The sequence below is a fragment of the Suricata suricatta genome, chromosome 9 (assembly GCF_006229205.1).
Source record: "Suricata suricatta isolate VVHF042 chromosome 9, meerkat_22Aug2017_6uvM2_HiC, whole genome shotgun sequence".
Classification (NCBI taxonomy): Eukaryota; Metazoa; Chordata; class Mammalia; order Carnivora; family Herpestidae; genus Suricata; species Suricata suricatta.
This window is the reverse complement of record NC_043708.1, coordinates 92130886-92148432: the sequence shown is the minus strand read 5'-3', so window position 1 is coordinate 92148432 and position 17547 is coordinate 92130886. Positions and strand designations below refer to the sequence as shown.

Below are 17547 nucleotides of genomic sequence, written 5' to 3'. Positions count from 1 at the left end.
ATTCCATATATAAGATACATTTCAGTATATAGAGTATGTCTGTGGATGTTAGATAGCATGAATCATAGCAAAGATCAAACCAAATGCTTTAAAAATTGAGTGACCCTTTCCTTGAACTAATGAAACAAAAATGGAATGTCCTGTGAGAACAAAATTTGTTTTATGCCTGTACATTGAGTTCAGAGAAATGAAATCCCTAGTGTAAATTTAACTTTATGATTTATGAGAGTGAGGAAAAGAGAGTGGAAATCAGTGAATTTTCCTTCTGTTGTAGGGGCTAGGTACAATATTTTGCAATGGATGACTTTTACTTTATAAAGCCCTTTGAAGGGAAGGGAAGTGACTATTGTATAAATGATGCTTTGGCCTAGCGATCTCCCTCAGCATGGTCCACCCATTGTCTACATAGCCTTATTTCATGCAGAGAAAGGTGACTTTTCCAGCATTCGCTGTCCATGGGTTCATTAGACTCATTACATTTGTGGAACAAGAATACAATCTATAAATACCTGGCTGAGAGAAGCTATGGAGGACAGAAAAAGACACTGAGTCAGGCCTATAATTCTTCTGTCCCAGGCTTCTGAGTGCAGCACTAGAACTCACTAGAGAAGCATAGTTGTACTCATGGCATCTCAAAATTTTAAGATGTGTCTAAATACCTTTCTTCCCTATTAAATGTAACCCAGTGAGGTAGTCAGACATAAGCAATGAGAATGATAAAGGCAATGAGGGATATGAAGAATAACACAAGCCAAATAAAGTGCTAAGAAACACAGAAGAAGGGAGAAAAGTTAATGTTGTCTGGCAGGTTGATAAAGACTTCATGGAAAAGGTAGCATTTGAGCTAGTCTTGAATAGAGGGAGCATTTTGTCAAGTAGGGAATTGCAGATGGGGTGAGAGAAGATATCTCAAGCAGGGGATCTTCACACAGGCACTGATGTAGAAAATAAATGGCACACCCAGGGGACAATGAGTGGTCTCATGCAGCTATAATATATGATATCAGAGTCTAAAATAGGGAGAAGCAGAGGAGGCTTGTAAGTGTGAATTGAGGCTGTATTATGAAATGTCTTCAATCCACCCTCCAAGATTCTCCATTGCTGACTGAACAGAGGTGCCTGCAGGTTTTTCTACACAGAAGCCACATGATCAGACCCTGATTTTAGGGATATGACTTGCCTCAGTTTAAAGAGTTACTGGAGGGAGAGACATTTCTTACCAGGCTATTAAAATAGAGGAGTGGTCCTGGAACTAGAAAGTAGGGTGACTGCAAAATCACCTTGAGGGGATGGAGGAACTAGAAGAGAGAAGATGGCAGTAGTAGGCATATATAATTTCTTGGGAAGTTTACAAGTATCAGTCACATTCTTCACATTACTTCCATGCTGGAGTCTTTGGTCTTCCTAATTTCTTACTGAAATATTCTGATATGATATAGACTCTCCTCCCTCCTTATTCCTCCCAGACCTTTGGTTGGCCTCTTAAATTCTACCATATCCTATATTGGCTATAATCTCTGGAGGCACATACAGGGGTCTCCTGGGCTCACTTGTTGGTTTTCTTGTGGTTGGTTTATTTTTTTTTTCTTTTCAAAAAAAATTTTTAATGTTTATTCATCTTTCAGAGAGACAGAGCACAGCAGGGGAGGGGCAGAGAGAGAGAGGGAGACACGGAATCCAAAGCAGGCTCCAGGCTCTCACAAGCAGTAAGATCATGACATGAGCCAAAGTCAGACTCTCAAACCACTGAGTCACCCAGGTGCCCCTCCTGTGGTTGGTTTATTGTATTGACTATCCCCTTCCTAAAGTGCCAGCCTTCAGTTAACCATTCGCCTATATTACATTGGCCTAATGTCCTTGAGTCAATGACAGCTCAGAGCCATGTCCTTGTCACATATACTTGTTACTTGGATCATGTTTCCTTTAAATAGTTCCCAGAATTTACTACACTGAAATGTGTACACAGCATGTGTTCCTAGCAATTCAGCCTTTCAGCTGTTTTCCATAGTTAATCTAATTAGTCTCACCTTTCACAACTCAGGAACTCTTAGTGTTGTCTATAGTCCTAAAGATTTTACCATGTATTCTTCCAAACAATTTGTAAAAATTTAGGAGCAGGAATATTTGACAATGATCTAGGACACTGTTTTATACTGTCTTATCTAGGAATATCTGTCCCTTGCCTTTTGTTACCTATTACTTAGTTCTGTCATTATGAAAACATCTTTTTTGTATTGAACGTAGTTTTCTGAAAGTCTCATTATATTACAGTTGCTGGCTTCCCTTTATCCATATGCATGCTTGCTCTTTAAAATATTGCTTTCTTTAGGTATGTTTCTCTTATCCTTTATTTAGAGATGTCACTGGCATGCTTAGTATGAAAATGAGAATTTCTACCATTTATCAAGGTCATTTCTATATTCTGGACAATCATCTCTTAGAGATACTAGTATAAATACCGAGTGTTACACAGTGACTCAGCTTGAGGATTTGAGAAGGCATCTTTCAATGATTTATCCCCCAGCAAAATTAATATTTTGAGATGAGTGGCTACATTTTATAGGCATGACCATAAGAAACAATCAATGCCAACAGACCACCTATGCTTTCTCTGTCTGGTATGAGTGCATGTATATGAGAGTGATGCTTGCCACTGATTATATTATAATATAGTGGTTAAGCACATTATTAGCATCCAAGCATATCTTCCATTCAATTTCAGTAAGTTCTCAAGTCCACTAACATAGCATTTGATGTCATTCAAATAAAAATAAATCACCTTCAGACTAACCAAGCTTAATGATACAAAATGCAGTAACTTAGACCTTTTCTTCCTTGCATCCTTCTTAATGTTGACAAAGGAGTAGAAAACTAAGACATAGTGTAGATAATTTGATTTCCTTATTTTCCATTTCCTATCTAGGAGATGAAAGAGCTCTGACACTTGATTAGCCATCTGAGACAAACGTTCTCCCCTGAGATAGAAGATGACTATCAGCTGGGAATTTGAGACTGCCTGCCAACTATCCCCCCGTGCTGATGGTGTCGTCTTAGGTTCAGCCTGTGGAAGGGTTGCCTCTCGTATGAATTCCAATGGTCGGGCCATTTGACAGTTTCTTCTCCCACCGATCCAAGAGGAAAAATGTTTTTGGCATTTTTCCTTATGGATAACTGTAGACTCTGCTGTGTTTTAAATTGCCCTATGCTGGGAATCCTTATCTTTTAAGTTCATATATGAATCACGTTTATCTCTAGTCTCAAACGCTAGCTTGATGCTCTTTTGATTGAAGGGTCTCTTTGTTTTCCTGACCATCTTCTAAATTTTCAAATTCAAGCTGGGAAGTTGACTATAAATTTCCTTTTAGAATTCTTCCTTCACTGACTGTTCTTCAATTTATCAATACGTAGGGACATATTTGTTTTCATCTTTGAAATCTATTCCTGATTTCAACTTCTTGAACTTCTAAAAAGCAAAATGAATGCATTTGTGTATTTACCATAGGATTTGGTTCTATTAGAAAAGTCAAATGAGATTTGCAGAACCTAAATGGCATGAAGAGTGTGAGACTTAATTTCTATACATTCTTAGAACCCATCCATCACCTATAGTTTCTTTTAGTGAGGACAGAGTCCTTTCAAATAAGATGTTCATAAATCTCTTTGTCTTGAATATTTATCTCTCTGGTAAAACATAGCAAGCTGAGATTGAGCTTACTGATTTGAGCAGTTTATTTCTTGTATCTAGAAATTATCTTCTTTATCCAATGATGATACTTAAATATAAAAAATAGTAATGTTTCCTTGAGTTATTTCCACTTTGAACATATTCATTAATGTTCAGGGACCAAAGTTGAGCAAATTATTTTGATTTGATATTTTTAAAACTGGTGCCTGTTCACCTGCTCATCCATTCTCTCCTGGGAACACGGCTTGCCAAGGAAATGGTACTCTAAAGGAGTATATAAAGAAATCCAGGCAAGACTCTTACTGGTAACTCAAGAGTTACTCTTTTGGGGGCTGAGGAAACACAGCAAAAAGAGTTGCATCATTGCCTGTTATTCTCCTTTCCAATTCCCATCTTACCTTACACATTTCCTTAATCATGCCCTCCCCACCCTACCTCCAATCTGTCTCTGTAGTCTGTTTCAGTCTGAGAGTTTAGATAATTTGATTAGAGTTGGTTTTCATGTCAGGTTTGACAAAGACAAATGACTTCATTGGCCCTATCCTTATGTATAAAAGGAATAAAAATAGTTGCACTTTAAGAGATTTGACTTAAGGAAAACACAATTAATGCCACAAAGAACGCCACATCTATGCATTCATTTGACAAATAATAATTGAGAAGTTCATCATGCCTAGATCCCCAAAGCCAAGATGGAGCCAGGCCTCAGAGGAGTCCAGCGCACATGAAGCCTAACCTAACTTAGTCCATATAATGTCTGGACCAGGGCTCATCCACTGCATCTGTGCTTCTTGCAGTTATTTCATGGACCCAGTTAATTTAGTTTAGGATGATTTATCCTGTACCAAAGTTCTGTTTGCCAAAGTGATTGATAAAGAGAGGGGTTGTTTAAAGAAATTAATTGAATAATATGATTCTAAGAAGGGTAAGATATAACTTTTTTCTTTAAGATTTGGTTTTAATGACATGTTTTGTACCATTAGTACCCATCTGACAGATGCTTTTCTATGCCAAGGGGTCACCTTGTTTGTTCTCATGAGTAGCCACACTGCAGCCTCAGATCTTTCTCGGTCATCTTTCGATAGGGCTGCCTGACCCTACCATTGCAGTTACCCAAGTATCCCTCTGAAGCTGCTTTGATTTCATCTGTCCCTCAGTCAGACCAGATATGGCCAGTCTTAGGAAAATACCAATCTTACTTAAATCTGAAAGAGCTTTAGAAGTCCTCATTATTTCTAAGGCTGGAATAGTAGCCATTTACCATCTTGGTGTCTTATTCAATGACGTATTGAGTAGTTGGTTGTCTTGAATTTTTAACTGGAGGAGTATTTGAGTTTCTGAGCCAGAAGATATCAAGGAAATTGTCCAGTCCAATTTTCTTATTTTATTAATAAATGGACCTGAGTCTAGGAGAAAAAATGACATTCTCAAAATCACAAGGTTACACTATTTGGGCCAGAGGTGAAATTAAAAAACAGATCTTCTGAGTCCTATTAATTTCACTTTTGTCCAGCACAATTATATCTCCCTGGGAACTCAGAAGTTCATCTCTATAATGAAATTGTTGATACTCATGTTTGTTCCAATTCATATATATTTGGATGCTAAACAATGAGGAATTTAATTTCTCACTCAGAAATATGGAAGATAGGGCCTCCTTCTTTATGTAGACTGACTACTGACATTAATAATAGATCACAGGGTTGTTTGGGTATGTTTGAGCTGTAAACTCTAGGCCTGACCTTGAGATTTTTCCCTTAAACTACAGGTGAAAATAACCATTGGTTTTCAGTTTTTAGAAAAGTTTATTAGCAGTTTCATTCAGTCATTTAATAAGTACTCTAAGTATGTGCCTTGTGCCTGGCATCAGGTTAGAGATGTACATGTTTATTTATCAGCCTTACCAAAGCATCCCATTGCCCAAATATCTTGGATGACAGAGGAATTTCTGTATCTGAGAGGAATAAAGCATTGTTTCAAAAAATTTAAAATTGATTATCTTTTTTATCATTCACATTTTCCTTCCTCCAAATTGTTGGCTGTTCCAGTCATGTATTTCACCTTTAGAAATTAGCTACAGACAGGTTTTTTTCCCTTAGACTAAGTAGTCCACAAGTTGATCCTGTGTGTATGCTTGATATACATATATCTAAAAATATTTAAATTAAGTAACAATTTTAATTCTATACATCTGGTAAGGATACCAAAATAGTAGTTACCCTTCCCGGCATCTTGGAAAATACATTTTTCTACCAGTTGAAAATATCATCCTTAAAGCAATTCATACTAGAAAATGTCATCCAGAAAATAATATTCCATGTCAGATTACAAATGCAGAGAGAAAGCAAAAACACATAACTTTAATGTTAACTCAACTTGTTTAACTTGTCCATAAAACACTTATTACTTAGTTATAAAGAAGCATTAGATATTTTATTTAATTCTGGGCATCTTTATGTGATTTTTTCCCCCCAGTTTCCAGTCCTTACTGACAAAAATAAGCCTGAAGCCTAATTCAGGATATAGCTAATACTATGCAAATATAATTAACAGGTCCTATAACTTGATTATCTCAGTAGATACTCTTAAAGTAGGGGTAATAAGTACATAGTTCTTTAGCTAGATATGTTTTCCTGATAAGACATCTGTTCTGAGAGAACCACTTTGTAAAGTGAATTTGAGATCTATTCAAATGACATCCCCTTTGTTTACAATTTTGGTGTTATCACTTCACGTCTTTTCACTGATTATGTCTCATTTTCATTTAAAATATATTGCAATAAATAAATAAATAAAAATTAAAAATAAAATAAAATATATTGCAGTCTTTGGTGATCTGTGAGTGTTGCATTAGTATTTACTTGTTGAAATACTAATGCATAGTGATGCCTTAAGATTGACAAGAGACCTAAATGATCAGCCAAGAAAGTGATCAACTCTTAACCACCATATTGAGCTAGTAGATCTGAACTCAGGTCTTTGACTTCTCCAATGCTCATTCCAAAAATCTGAGTGATCTTTTAGTCTTTCCTGCCGTCTGCAACCTGTAGATTATTGTTAATGCTCTTGAGTAAGATGTGAATAAATTTTTTTTCTAAGTTTTATCTGCTACTACTGTAGTTTATTCTATTCAGACCAACTTTTCAAACTGTTATATCATTTTATTAATGGTTTTCTATAAATATCCTCAATATTTCCAAAAAGTCCATAGATATGATGGATGGGATCTATTTTTAAATCATTGATAAGTCATTGAATTGAAAAGATTATTTGTACTGCAGATTTTATTCACACTGTAAAGGATACGGATTTTTAACAAGGGCTCTGTTTGGTCTACATTACTGTCCTAGCTTGGAAGAACCAGCTGCTGTTGGTTGAGGTGAATGGAGATTTTTCCAGTGGTCATTCTCTTGTCTTACTGGGGGTAGAGGGAACAATTCTTGGAATTGTTTGCTGCTGAGACCTAGCCACCTTTAAGACCTAATACCATCTTTCTGCAAATGATAGCAAAGGAAGAAGGGAACTTTTGTAGGTTAACTGAAACCAAAACAGAATATAGAGGGAGATGGAGGAGGATGACCACTAATGACCCTGTCACCACAGTCTCTTACAGTAAATCTTTCTATAGTGTCTTTGTCATATAATCTTCTGGGTTTTTTCTACCATTTAACTGTTCATTTCTTTAATATATAAAATTATATTCATAGTTAAACACATTATAGTCAAACACATCCATATAAAGTACATGGACTCCCTATTTTGCTACCAAAGGCATTACAATGATATTTAGAACACCGGTCTTTCAGCTGTCAATATTTTGAGGTACATGATGAGTATATGGAATAGCCTTACATCTTTCGGTGGTAGAACTGTCAAGAAGAGTTTGACTTTTTTGCCCCTCTTCCCCCAAATGTGGCTTATTTCAGAATCCATTACAGAGGAAATAAACAGTTGATTTTAAGTTAAGGATGAACCTAACAATCATTTGCACTATATTGATGTCAAAAGTATCTATCTCTCTGCCAAGCTTTAAAATGCATCTTCAAAAACTACTGAAAATATCCAAGAACTTTAGTGATGAGCTACAAATGGACTTGGGTATTGATAAATAAAAGTCAATATGTATAGTGAAAGGACATCTTACTGTGATAAATGGGCCCACCATGAGTAAAGATCAAATTATTGACTATCTAGGGCAAGGAAAAACCTGTCTATAGCTAACTTCTACAGGTGAGAAGAATTGGCCACAACAGCAATTTAGGGAAAGCTCAAAGAGACATGTTAAAATAATTCATTAAAAATGCATATAAAAGCAGGCAGCAACATTCTGTTAAATACATTTGTGGCACTAGGCTAATGTATTTTTTTTGGCCATGCCTGGGCTCACACCTTTTTTCTTTTGCCTTGAATGAGCTCCCTTTGGGCTACCCATATTCCTTATCAAGGAGATCTAATTCAAAATTCACTTCCCAATCCTCCTATTACAGAAGATTTACTTCTGTGTTCCTAAAAATTATGTCACTCTTGAAATGCTTCTACTAGTTACTTTTCATTATACCTCAACTAGATCACAAGTTGTATGAGGGCACATTAAAAATGCCTTTACTTTTTTTTTTTTTTACTCCTCACATGGTCTAGCACAGAGTTCTATCCATAATAAGCATTAGATCAATATTTGTTGATTTCATTGTTTTTGAAATGATTCACTAGAGAAGCCCTGGTCACACATCATGTCAGAGTTTAATGATGAAACATCACAGAAAACACCCAAAAGAACAATTACAAAGATTAGCCTATCAAAAAAAAAAAAAAAAACAAAAACAAAAAACAAAAAACAAGGGGAAAGGCAATAATTAACTTCTCCAATGTCTGCCATTCCCAACTGACAGAAGGAAGGTATTTCCTCTATAGTAAATTTAACCAGGTACTCTATAAATTAGCCAGTAAAAATGACAAATCATGTAACATCTCAGATTTGGAAGCTAAAATGTAATTAAGCAAAATATCTGAGGAATAACCCTTTCTACTCTCCTATCCCTTCACAAATGACACTCTTCAAAATCCAAGGTAGAGACAAAAATAGCTTCATGCTACTTACTCGTATTAGTTTAATGAAGATCAGGCAGCTACAACTATACCTAACTTTCTGACTTTCTTGAAAGGTTTGGGACATCAGTTCAACCTGGGACCACTTTACTGTCACTAAAAATTGTTACTGGCATTTGCTTTGTGGCTCTAATACCATGTTCTCCTCCTCCTTGAGATCCTTATATCTAGAACAGAGTCTTGCTCAAAGAATAAATAAATGAATGAATGAATAAGAGTTTTAAATTATGAAAGAATAATGTATGGGATGATAAGTGGAATGTATTTGCCCAAATAAACACAGGTGCTAATTCATTGGCTGTTAATAATAGATTTAGCTGTATGATCAATCCCCTATTAGAAGCACCAATGTAAATATTTCAGAAAATTAACAAGATATTTAGGGATAAAAAATTAAAACAGTCTAGTAAGTCTTGACCAATGTAATAGTTTTCTGCAACTTTGACACATTTAATTATCCACTTAAACATGTTACAAAAAGTGATGGATTCAAAAATAATCTGTAGGTATGATCTAAGCTGAGGAAAAGTAAATTAAAGGCAATTACACCAATAACTACTTAGACCATGTGTCTCCCCTCCAAATTACCGACTACCTCCCACCACCATTTTATAAATATGCATCCTTTGTCTCAAGTGGGCTGAAACAAAAAACTGAATGGATCTAGTTGAAGATAATTCAAAGCACATATCCTCTTGGATCAGGAGGACATTTAGCATGATGCCTCTGTTTCATTTATTTGTTCACTCATTCATTCCATGAATCCTTTTAAGAATACCTCTGATGGCACTGTGCATACAGAGGTGAATAAAACAGACATGGTACGTACTTCCATATTTTTTTGGGAAAATTTAAATGCCAGAATTTCATTATGTTTTTCCCATATTTTGTTCTCAAGTAAAAGGTTTTAGAGAAGCAGTGGATTCAAACTCTATGCTTACACCTTGACAGAAAGAGGAGAACTATCTGTGTTCTGAGACGTTGGTGAAACTCAAGAGAATATTTAGATCAGAATTATGTTGTTAGTCTCCTTTAAGGTGTGTATACGGTGGGCTTCAGGTTATGATTACCAATGCTATACATCCTCCATGGAAAGATGATGAGTGTGTGGGGTGTGAGCTCTGCTCATGCTGCTCTAGACCTTGGGTGGCACTCCTTTGTGTCACTCATTGAATATGTGCGTGAAGCGACACAGCCTCCAGCCTCTGTGTTTGCTCTATCATTTCCTAATGGAGGTTAAGGAACAGCGGCCAGACCTACTCTCCTGTGCCAACAAACGTATTATTTCATGAATGGCTTATATATTTTCTTTTTTGTTTTTATGGCCTATAAATAATATATTGTGTGTGTTATCAAGACCTGAAGAGACCGTAGTAGTGTTTACTGCAGCAATCTGTGATAGATTAAATTAGTCAATAATATACATATTTATGTTGTTTGGCTTCAGACAAGTAAGTATGACATAATTTATATTATTGCAAGATTGCTTTGTTTTGTTATTCATGGAGTTTTTTTCATGAAGACAATGTCCACCCTTCCTGACAAGTGAGTCCTTGAATACATATAATATGGAAATATGTTACTCAGGGAGATAAGTTAGACCAAATATTATGACTTATGCAAAAATGTGGAAACTTGACACTGTTTCTCTAAAGAAACACAGTGGTATAATGTGCTATTAAAAATTTTAGATTTTGGTCCTCATTTCTATTTCTGTTCATAATTCCTACCCAGATAATAATGACTAGTTGTTTGGAGACAAGTTGTCTGAAGTAACCGTTGAAAACATTAGCTCTTCTTATTACTCATTTGCGAAGTATTTATTCTACATTTTAAATTTTATTTGTACATAGCTTTTATCTTTTTGGTGTTAAGAGTTTTTAATTTGACAAAGGAGAAACAAAATGCATAAAAAGTGTTCATCAGCTGTGATTTGTGTGACAAAAGGAACCACTGCACACACAGAGCTGGTCTTTCTAACTGACCAGCCCAACGTTCCATCTGTGTCCTATGGCTGTTAATTGACTATATTGTTTTAGATTTATGCATTAAAAATACGATTTCTACTTCAAAGGGATCACTTTGTTACTTTGTAGCTTTTAAGCTGATGCCATGAACTTATTTTTGTTGTAAGATAAAGTCTCATCTATAGATTTTTCAACTAATTACATGTCTGCCAATACATACTTAGAGGATACATTTTATTTCAATTTATTATTTGTGTTTACATAGCATGTCCCTGAAAATATCTGTGGAACTGAAAGGAAATGTTTCAGTGGTGTTTATTACTACTTTTTCATTGCTCTCTCTTTCTTCTCTCTCTCTCTCTCTCTCTTTCTCTCTCTCTCCTTTTAATAGCTCCAGTCAGTCCGGTCAAGCATGACAGCGACTCAAACTCGGCAAACTTCCAAGACACTGAGGACATGCCTGACAGATGTGTCTTGGAAGAGTCTGAGAGTCCAGGTGAAAGCCATTTAAAAATAGTCAAGTATAAAATGATAAATTTGACACAGCTTTGGGGTCCTTGGAAGGGGGTGGCGGGGAGGACATTGTAATGCTGTTTTCTCTTAGCAGCTGCACTGTCAAATTAATGGTCACCTCCAGGGGTCACAGTGTGGAGCTGTTACCTTTTCCTCTTTCATCAAGAATTCAGTTGGAGGAAGTACAAAGGCTTTATGACTGAGAAGGGAAGCTGACACTATTAGTTCATTATCATCAATTTTAAGGTAAACTGGTGAATAGAGGCCGAGATTGAAAACTGGAGAAGTGGCAACATTTTAAATATTTTAAACAATGGGATCAAGTGGAAGTGGAGAGTTAAAGACAAAAGAGACACAGATTGCCATCATTACAATCTATTTACTTTTCTAAATACCAAGAGTGCTCTAACCTGGATGAAAGGATTTTAGCATAACAGTAATGGACTCATGGACATGTTGACTGTTTGGAACACACAGAACAAAAGAAAGTGATAACCCTTCCTCATGCTATATCCCAAGTTACTATGTTTGTATTTTCTTTGTAGAAAGAATAGACAGAAATATACTGAAAGGATAGAGTCAGAAACACTTAGGCATGGATATATGTTTCTGCTTTTGTCTTCTTTCAAAACACACTTAGTCTTTCACAGCTAATGAATTAAAAGGAAAAAAAAATCGTGATGGTTGAGTGACATTCCTGGATCACTACAAAGCCATAAGGTGCTAGAAGTTACCTTATTACCATGAGTGAAAGAGTTAACTATCTTCCCCCACCGAACGTTTTTCTTTCCTGTTTTCTCCAGCTGCTGTGTACCCTCGACCCTCTTGCATCTTTGTGTGCTGATCCTTGTATCAGATTTTTGATTCATCCTCTCTGTGGCCTGTCAGCTTAGTTAAGAGATTTCCAAATCTTGTAGCCTTCGCTGACAGGGGGCAGCTGCAAACAGTCCCCTGATCCTTCCCCGAGGAGAGCTACTGAGATTTAATTTTCAGTGAAAGGTGCAGCCTGCAATCTATGTCAGGTCCCCTAAGTCATCTCGGAACCCCAACAGGCCCAGTGGAGATGGCATTGTATTTCAGTTCCCTCCACTACACCAAGATTCCTCAAAAGATGAACTGCTGCCTTGCGTCTGTTCTCAACCATCCTTCCGCTCTAGCGTCCCATGGAACTGAGAAATGGCACCTTTCACAAGGACAGAAATTTTTAATCAGAACATGAACCCCACCCTCTGCCATAATATCTAAAAAACAAATGCAGGTTACGGCCACTCTAATAGGGAGAGGTGGTGGTAGCATTAAATTTCTATTAAGTTCTTTAAAAATTGCTTTTAGTTTTGACTGCTATTTTCTTTTTACCGAAGTGTTTGCTATGAGCTTATTTCCATCGCACAAGCCCTGGTCATTTTACAGGACTGCCTAAAGATTGCCTAATTGTGACTAGATTTTTAAACTGTCCTAATACATAGTTTCCTATCAACTGTAGGCAGTTAAGTCCATAAGTCAAGTTTTTACGTGCGTTAACTATTCACTGTTTTGGGCAAGAATAGATTGGCTTTATGTCATTTCAAAAGTAGAATAAATTTTGGTCAACCCTCCATAGTGTGGCATTGTAGTAAAATTCAAATATAATATAGTTCATCTGATTGATATACACAAAGGATACATCAAAACAAAGATTAATTAGTAAAGAGAGGTACTGATAAAGAATCTTAACTTAAAAAGTGAGTACTGTTCTATACATCGGACATCATTAAACTGGTAATAAAGAATGAATTACTCTGGCTTTTTCCTCTGTCCATTCCTGCATTTTAAGACATCTTGCCTTATAGGCCTAGAAACCTCTGGAGAGTTCACTACTGGTCTCACTGCCTTCCACTGAGAATTTGTGGCTTGGTTGTCATGGAGACATCGTATTTCTCCAAGAATTGCTCATATTGATCCGTGGCCAGGCGTAAATGGCCAAGCGAGTGTGAGGAATAAAGGGGGCTGGGCAGTCCTGTAAAATGACCAGGGCTTGTGCGATGGAAATAAGCTCATAGCAAACACTTAGGTAAAAAGAAAGAAGCAGTTTTATTTTGTTTCAGGATTTCTTTCTGCACTTTGGGCCATTGTCTTCTTTCACTATGAACTGAAAGAAACTTGTTAGTCACTTGTCATGTCAGATCTTTGGTGCTTGTCCTGACACAGCTGTCAGCCTTCCAGCTCTGTGCAGTTCAGGGACACACAACAAAGAGGCAATGACATGAATTATTTATTGCTCCTTGTGTGGATAAAATTCTGTGATAAGAAATTAAGACACTTCTGACAGAGGTGCTTGTTTAGTAAGAAAGATTTTGATGAGAGAGTGCATCTCCTTGAAGTATGAGCATTTGAGAGGAAAAATTCTTAAAACTGAACATGAAGGAAGATATGTGAAATTGGTGGCAGAGAGTGACTTTCTCAAACTGTGAAAATACGACTATCCACTTTTCCGTGTCCAACAATTAAGTAAAAAATAGCAAGTCGTTCAGATGGAGGGGCTCCCAAACTATAAACATCACTTTGGCGGTTTGGTTACCTCTATTTACCATGCATGAGTGGTGTTCTTCTGGAAAGTACACTTAACCACCTTTGTTAGAAGAAAAGGCAAAATTTGGGGGTTTTAAGTGATAAGCTTTGGGAAGGTGCCGTCACATCAAGAGAGGTACTTCTGTAGCTCAGCTTATAACTGTACTGGGATATTCGTTATTTCCTATATGGAAAGGTACCTTTAAATCTAATTGCATCATTCTTACCATTTTCACCAGGCATATTACTGTTCATTTAACAGTCCTTTTAATATTTTCATGTACATGCAAAATCCCCCGTTAAAAAGTTGAATGTGGTCAGTCTTCTAGCTTAATGGATATTGACCTTACATGGTTTTATCTAGGCAACTCTAAATGACTAATATGTTTATTACATCATTTTTTAATGAACAAACCAGTTGTTCAAACAGCATATAGAAAATGAAAACAAAAATTATTTTCCCATCCTATCACCGTTCAAGAATATTGCCTCATCTATTGTACTCTCCGAATAAAGTCTTTTCTTTGCAAATCCTCTAAACATCATTTTACTTTAGCCTTTGAACTTCAGATTTCTGATATATTTCTGATACCAATTCATTTGCATACACAGAGAGGAAAGGGATATTGTAGCACAGAAAAGCTATTAATAGTTTATTTTCTAAGGTAAAGTATTTTAAATGTTGATACAGCATTTTAAAATGTTATTGGTAAAATCAAATTTTTAAAACTTATGTAAAAAATAAGATTGACTTTATGAATTGATTATCTTTGAACGCAAAGGGTTTCGAATTTGGTTGGTAGATTATTTTCCCATTGACATCACTGCTTGTCCAGCAGTGAAGTGATTAGGATGACCCATCTGTAAATGGACCGGAGTGTGCATATAGGTCACAATTTCGAGGACTGGGGAAATGGTTGTTCACTGGTCTCTAGAGCACTCTACCTACTCATCATGCCAGTGTGATCTCTTTACTGGTTCTTGTTGTATACCCAGGTGAGTGCCTGCGGTCCATTAAGGTTGGCAAAGCAACTTTAGACCAGAGCATTCTTGCTACTCTGACCCTGTCAGTGAACCTGGAGGTTTTGTCTGATAGGTTAAGGTCTCCCTCAGCAGGGTCTTTCCTTTGGAATAATTCATTAGCAAAGAGTTTTGACTCACAGGTGAATCCCAGATTGAAGTTTCTGGCTTAGACTCTGTGAAGTCTACTTGCTTCTTCACTGGCACTTATACATTCCCAAAACCTGTGGGAATAACTTGATGTCTAGTAATAGAAGCACTGAAACAACATTGTGAACTTACAGCTGCCTTTTTTTTTTTTTTCCAGATTTTAGGACCATTAGGCTTTTTTTCTTTGGCTCTCAAAAGCCCCAACACTTCTGAATCTGAAAGATGCAATCGCAAAAACAGTTTCATGCAGTCTTTTGCTGATTAACTTCTTGTTAACTGCTTCATACACAGTGTTTAAAGCTCAATTCCTATTCTCCAGAATATAATAAAAAGCATTCCTTGATCCTCATCTTTGCACTCATGATGATTAAAAATTTAGTGTGACATTCACAATTTTTATCCACGTGTTAATGAGAGAGACCTTGAGCTTTTATCACCTTATTGGCTTGGAAAATTAAGGATTTTACTTCCTAGTGCACTAGGGACAGTGCACTTAAACATAGCTTCAGCTGAAAATTGTAGTGACAACAGAGAACTTGAACGTACAAAAAAAAAGGCATTCAAATCAGCGTATTCACGTCATTTGGAAGTAGTTTATAATCAGTATGCATTCTGCCATTAATAGAACATTTTAGTGGTTTTTATATAGCACGTTATGTGTATAGATCTATATACATCATTGTCAATCAATATTGCATTTGCATGAATCTGACGAACAAAACTAGGTTTCTCACAGTTTCCAGGGGATACTAAATTGTGAAAAGCCAAGGTGGAGGGTTTTTTTTCTTTTACTATTCTAGCTCATGAATCAACAGCAAAAATCAGGTAACAGAAAGTAGGACAGATTCAGGACTGGAGTGTTGGAGATGGCTGATGATGATGCATGAAGCAGAAAAAATGTGGAATGTGTGAGCAGCCCATCAATCATAGCTATCGAGAACACACTTCTTAGGGTTAGTGCCAGAAAAAAAAAAACTGTTCTAGAAGTAAGAACAATTTCAGTAATAAAAACACACAGCCCTTTCTTGTAGTTGAGTTTAACAATATCAACATTTTTAAAAAGTTACCCAAAAGGAAAAACTTAAGCATCAATCTAATAATTTTTAAAAGATGTAAAAAATTATTTATACATATATAAATAAGGCACAATGCTCCAGTATATTTCATAGTCAAAATACTTTAAATCAAGTGATAGTTTTAAGCCTACAAAGACAATCATCTAGGTAGTTTGAGAAATAAATGCTCTTTTGATTCTTTACCTCAAACCAGTTTTCAACTAACATTTTAACATTGGATCCTAAAACTGCAGTTGTGGGTTTCTCCGAGAGCAACCGAGCTATATAAATTTATGCAAATTTGTTATTTTTAAACCCAGTTTATCTTGTTGAAAACTTTCATCTTTCTTGGCAATTAAAGGAAAAAACAACCTGTCATAATAATATGTGCAATGCATTTGCCTGAAGCCTAGTTTATAAGAATATTTTTTTATTATAGTAACATATTGTATTTCAGGATAAAAAAGAAATAAAGAAATTATTGGTAACTGTTTTCTTCATTTCCTTTCTCATTCCTTCCTTTCTTTCATCCTTCCCTATCTTTTTCCATTCCTTTCTCAGTTTCTTCCTCTTTCCTCTTTCTTTCCTCTTTATTTACTTCACCATCTAACCTGATGATCTGTTTCTTTTCTAGGAAAGCCCAGGCATCATTCCTGGATAGCAAAGGTGTGCTCCTGCAAACTGTGCTAAATGGAATATTATCAATAGGAACTGGATTTTGACAAACTATGAACCCCCCAAACATGCCATTTGTTTATTGTTGTATTAAAAACCGTGCTGTTAATTGGTCGTTATTAGATTGTAAGTAGATTTGCTACTGCCATAGAAAGGGTGTATTGAAAATGTAATTACTGATTGAAAATATCCAAATTGATCTAATTTTTGAAAATCATTGTGGAAATCATGGCTATATTCTTGCTTCTTACTTTCCTTTAAAATTTACAACAAGCAATGCCAGTCTCAAGACACAAATTTAACACCGTTTTAGATTTTCTTCCATCTTCTCAGTTCCTAAATAATACAGGCAACATTAAAACCACATTGCTTTTATAAAATGTAAGATACAATGCTTCTAGATTTAATGCTGTTTCAATGTATTTGATCTAAAACTTTACTAAGTTTATTTGATTTACTAAGTTAGGACAATTTATTTTAGTATATGCTTTAATACGGGTCAGTCACCCTGCCATAAATCTCATGAAAGCATGAAATGTTGTCAACAAATAGCCAGTTCCATTTAGTCATCAATTAGCCCAAATAAGTGATACACAGTATAACAAGGACCAATCTTATGTGGTTCATTTGGACTTCTAATGACATAGAAGCTAATGTCTTCAGCCAAAGGTTGATCCTGTTGGCCATATAGATGTGAACTATATATCTACTTATAGCACATCACAATTGATCCTTATTAAGTATAAACACTTGTAGTTGTTTTCCCAGAAAGAAGCTTAACTAGCAGGAATGTTTACACTGAAATATGTGAAGCAATATAAATAGGAAC

The 17547-nt window shown here is 35.9% G+C and overlaps 1 protein-coding gene across 1 annotated transcript in view; it reads left to right on the top strand.

Moving 5' to 3' along the window:
- The window catches only part of WDR72 (WD repeat domain 72), a 207942-nt gene extending 190881 nt beyond the window's left edge, over positions 1-17061 (top strand). The window contains exons 21-22 of the mRNA XM_029952820.1: positions 11150-11254; positions 16678-17061. Of these exons, the coding sequence (XP_029808680.1) occupies positions 11150-11254; positions 16678-16733 (161 nt within the window). The 3' untranslated portion in view covers positions 16734-17061. The remainder of the gene's footprint in view (positions 1-11149; positions 11255-16677) is intronic.
- The last annotated feature ends 486 nt before the right edge of the window (positions 17062-17547 follow it).